At 43.9% G+C, this 4,684-nt stretch overlaps 1 protein-coding gene across 1 annotated transcript in view; it reads left to right on the top strand.

The window, feature by feature from the left end:
• Window positions 1–2,812: 2,812 nt before the first annotated feature.
• The window catches only part of LOC311327226 (lysophosphatidic acid receptor 2-like), a gene marked incomplete at both ends in the record, with an annotated part of 8,778 nt that continues 6,906 nt past the window's right edge, over window positions 2,813–4,684 (top strand). Inside the window, 2 exons of the mRNA XM_084460260.1 lie at window positions 2,813–3,059; window positions 4,546–4,684. The exon at window positions 4,546–4,684 is cut by the window's right edge and continues 356 nt beyond it. Of these exons, the coding sequence (XP_084316386.1) occupies window positions 2,813–3,059; window positions 4,546–4,684 (386 nt within the window). The remainder of the gene's footprint in view (window positions 3,060–4,545) is intronic.

The raw sequence follows: 4,684 nt of genomic DNA on the forward strand, positions 1-4,684 counted from the left end.
CGCCAGTTCAGAAGGAACCATTAATAGGGTCTCAGACGGGCACCTGATGGAGCTGAAAAGGGTTCCGTCAGGGTTCTATTCTATCTGAGGGTTTCGGGGAAATCGTCTACAAATTGTAACACATACACACACACACACACGTTAACATTAACAAGCACGAGTGTGCACATCAGTATGTGGTGGGTGTGTGTGTGTTACTATGTGTTTGTTTGTTTGTTTGTGTGTGCTCATGTCTGCGTTGGTTACAGGGATGTTTAAGCTGATGTTGCCGTGGAGTCAGGAAACGTCACCGAAGTAGTTTACTGTGTTTGTGCTTACATAAACATCACACACACACACACACACACACACACACACACACACACACACACACACACACACACACTAACGTACAGATGTTCAGAAAGATAGAGGAAGGGAAAGAGTGGGAAGGAAGGAGGGAGAGGGGGAGGGAGAGAAAGAAAGAGAGAGGGGAGGATGTTGTATCATAAACATGGAAGAGTTCAGGTGTAAACTGTAGCCCTGGTCTTTGATTGACAGCACAGTGTTGGATTGACAGCTCAGTGGGCGGGCCTGGTGTTTGATTGACAGCTCAGTGGGCGGTCCTGGTGTTGGATTGACAGCTCAGTGGGCGGTCCTGGTGTTTGATTGACAGCTCAGTGGGCGGTCCTGGTGTTTGATTGACAGCTCAGTGGGCGGTCCTGGTGTTTGATTGACAGCTCAGTGGGCGGTCCTGGTGTTTGATTGACAGCTCAGTGGGCGGTCCTGGTGTTTGATTTACAACGCAGTGGGCGGTCCTGGTTGATTGACAGCGCAGTGGGCGGTCCTCTCCTGCACAGCGGTGAAAGAGGGGGCGGGGCCTGGGAAGAAGGAGGGGCCTGGCAGAGGATGCCCAGACAGATGTTTCAGTTCCTGTCAACACACACACACACACACACACACACACACACACAGAGATACACACATACACCCCCCCCACACACACACAAACACAGAGAGAGAAAGATACACACATATGCCCCCCCGCCCCATACACACACACTCACGCACACACACACACACAAACACACACACAGAAACACACACGTACGCCCATACTCACACACACACACACACACACACACACACACACACACACACACACACACAGAAACACACACGTACGCCCATACTCACACACACACACACACACACACACAGAAACACGCATGTACATGGACACATGGAAGTACTCACACACACACCACAAACACTCCCTCTGCATTCTTCTCATCCTGAGTCAAACTAGACTATTAAACTCCTCTCTCTCTCTCTCTCTCTCTCTCTCTCTCTCTCTCTCTCTCTCTCTGTCTCTCTCTCTGTTTCCGTCTCCCCCTCTTTTTCTCCCTGTGACTTAGTAGGAGAGTGGGTCAACAGACATGTCTATGTGTGCATGTGTGTGTGTACGCATGTGTGTGTGCGTGCGTGTGTGTGTGTGTGTGTGTGAGAGAGTGAGTGCAGGCTGTGTGTATTGGGATTGAGATTGGGTTACATAGCTGGATTGTGTAATTGTGAGGTGTGTCTCTGTAAAGAACTCTGCTGAGTCTGGAAGTAGTGTTGAGCTAAAGGACCGGTGCCAAGCTGTGTGTGTGTGTGTGTGTGTGTGTGTGTGTGTGTGTGTGTGTGTGTGTGTGTGTGTGTGTGTGTGCGTGCGGGAGGGAATGTTTTTAGTTCGAACTCAATCAGATGGCTGCGACTGGGTTACAGTAAAACACACACACACACCACACACACACCACACACACACCACACACACACACACACAGCCATGGCCGTGTTGTGATCGACAATAAACACTGAACCTGTTGTTTTGTTCCATACTGGATCTTTTGTTTTAGTGTGTTTGATCTTTGCTGCTATCTCTATGATTCAATGACAAACAAATAACCATTGTTATTTATTTTGTATTGTAATTTTGTACATTGCACTGCATTTTATTGCACTGTTTTTTGGTATTTAGTATTTGCACTGTTCATTGTAGTGTTTTGCACTGTCATGTCCACACTGTCCTGTCCTGCCCCCTGTCCTGTCCTGCCCCCTGTCCTGTCCACACTGTCCTGTCCTGCCCCCTGTCCTGTCCTGCCCCCTGTCCTGTCCTGCCCCCTGTCCTGTCCTGCCCCCTGTCCTGCCCCCTGTCCTGTCCTGCCCCCTGTCCTGTCCTGCCCCCTGTCCTGTCCTACCCCCTGTCCTGTGTCGTCTACAACAGCGTATGTCTTAGTTAAATTCCTAGTGTGTGTGAACCATGGCAATAAACAGATCTTTTTTGGCCAGGTTACATCTCTTGTGATTGGCTAGGCTGTTGTGCTCTCTTGTGATTGGATAGGCGGCTGTTCTCTCTTGTGATTGGCTAGGCTGCTGTTCTCTCTTGTGATTGGCTAGGCTGCTGTCCTCTCTTGTGATTGGCTAGGTTGCTGTTCTCTCTTGTGATTGGCTAGGCTGCTGTTCTCTCTTGTGATTGGCTAGGCTGCTGTCCTCTCTTGTGATTGGCTAGGCTGCTGCCCCCTTAATTGACGAGAACTCTGATTTCGCCCCGCAGACAGAGGAGACAGAAGACCTCATTGGAGGAGAGACACATCAATCAAACTGGATACATCCACCCCCGCCCACACCTGATGGCATGTCCATCCTCAACCCACCAATAGGGCGAGTCTGCATGCCGCCCTGACCCCGCCCCTCTCCTTCGTCCGTCCAGCCGACCCCCGATAGGCCCTTTTTATTATTTTTTTTAAACTCCTGCCCCCTCGCCCTGGGATCCTGTTGTCCGATTTCCAAAATGGCGGAAGACGCCCCCGTTTGCTACTACAACCAATCGGTGAAGTTCTTCTACGACAAGAGTGGGAAGAACATCAGCGACCACTGGCGTACCCAGGACTACGTGGTGGTCAGCCTGGGGATGACGGTGTGTTTCATCGTGATCCTGTCCAACATCCTGGTCATGGCGGCCATCTTCATCAACCGACGCTTCCACTTCCCCATCTACTACCTGCTGGGAAACCTGGCCGCTGCCGACCTCTTCTCAGGTATCTGTTAAGCTTCACTGTAGTATTACTGTAGTATAAGTGGGATTACTGTCGTTTTACTGTAGTATTACTGTAGTATAAGTAGTTTTACTGTAGTATAACTGTAGTATTACTGTAGTATAAGTAGTTTTACTGTAGTATTACTGTAGTATAAGTAGTTTTACTGTAGTATTACTGTCGTTTTACTGTAGTATTACTGTCGTTTTACTGTAGTATAGGTGGGATTACTGTCGTTTTACTGTAGTATTACTGTAGTATAAGTAGTATTACTGTCGTTTTACTGTAGTATTACTGTAGTATAAGTAGTATTACTGTCGTTTTACTGTAGTATTACTGTAGTACAGCTGCAGTATAACCATAGTATTACAGTAATATTACTGTAGTATAACTAGTATTACTGTAGTATAACTGTAGTATAACTGTAGTATTACTGTAGTATAACTAGTATTACTGTAGTATAACTGTAGTATAACTGTAGTATAACTGTAGTATTACTGTAGTATAACTAGTATTACTGTAGTTTAACTGTAGTATAACTGTAGTATAACTGTAGTATTACTGTAGTATAACCATCATATTATGGTAGTTTCAATGTATTATAACTGCTATTATTGTAATATTACCATAGTATAACTGAAGTATAATTCTAGTATAACTGTAGTATAACTGTAGTATTACTGTAGTATAACTGTACTATAACTAGTATTACTGTAGTATAACTGTAGTATAACTGTAGTATTACTGTAGTATAACTGTAGTATAACTAGTATTACTGTAGTATAAACTGTAGTATAACTAGTATTACTGTAGTATAACTGTAGTATAACTGTAGTATTACTGTAGTATAACTGTAGTATAACTAGTATTACTGTAGTATAACTGTAGTATAACTAGTATTACTGTAGTATACCTGTAGCATTGCTGTAGTATAACTGTAGTATAACTAGTGTTACTGTAGTATAACTGTAGTATAACTAGTGTTACTGTAGTATAACTGTAGTATAACTAGTATAACTGTAGTATAACTAGTATAACTGTAGTATAACTGTAGTATAACTAGTATAACTGTAGTATTACTGTAGTATAACTGTAGTATAACTGTAGTATAACTGTAGTATAACTAGTATTACTGTAGTATACCTGTAGTATAACTAGTATAACTGTAGTATAACTGTAGTATTACTGTAGTATAACTGTAGTATAACTGTAGTATTACTGTAGTATAACTGTAGTATAACTAGTATTACTGTAGTATAACTGTAGTATAACTAGTATTACTGTAGTATAACTGTAGTATTACTGTAGTATTACTGTAGTATAACTGTAGTATAACTAGTATTACTGTAGTATAACTGTAGTATAACTAGTATAACTGTAGTATAACTGTAGTATAACTAGTATTACTGTAGTATAACTGTAGTATAACTAGTATTACTGTAGTATACCTGTAGCATTGCTGCGTTCTAACTGGTAGTACGGTCTCCAGGTCTGTCGTACCTGTACCTGATGTTCCACACGGGCCCGTGGACCATCAAGCTGACCCAGAACCAGTGGTTCATCCGGCAGGGCCTGATCGACACCAGCCTCACGGCCTCCGTGGTCAACCTGCTGGCCATCGCCGTGGA

Source organism: Borostomias antarcticus, assembly GCF_949987555.1.
Source record: "Borostomias antarcticus genome assembly, chromosome: 31".
NCBI classification, from domain to species: domain Eukaryota; kingdom Metazoa; phylum Chordata; class Actinopteri; order Stomiiformes; family Stomiidae; genus Borostomias; species Borostomias antarcticus.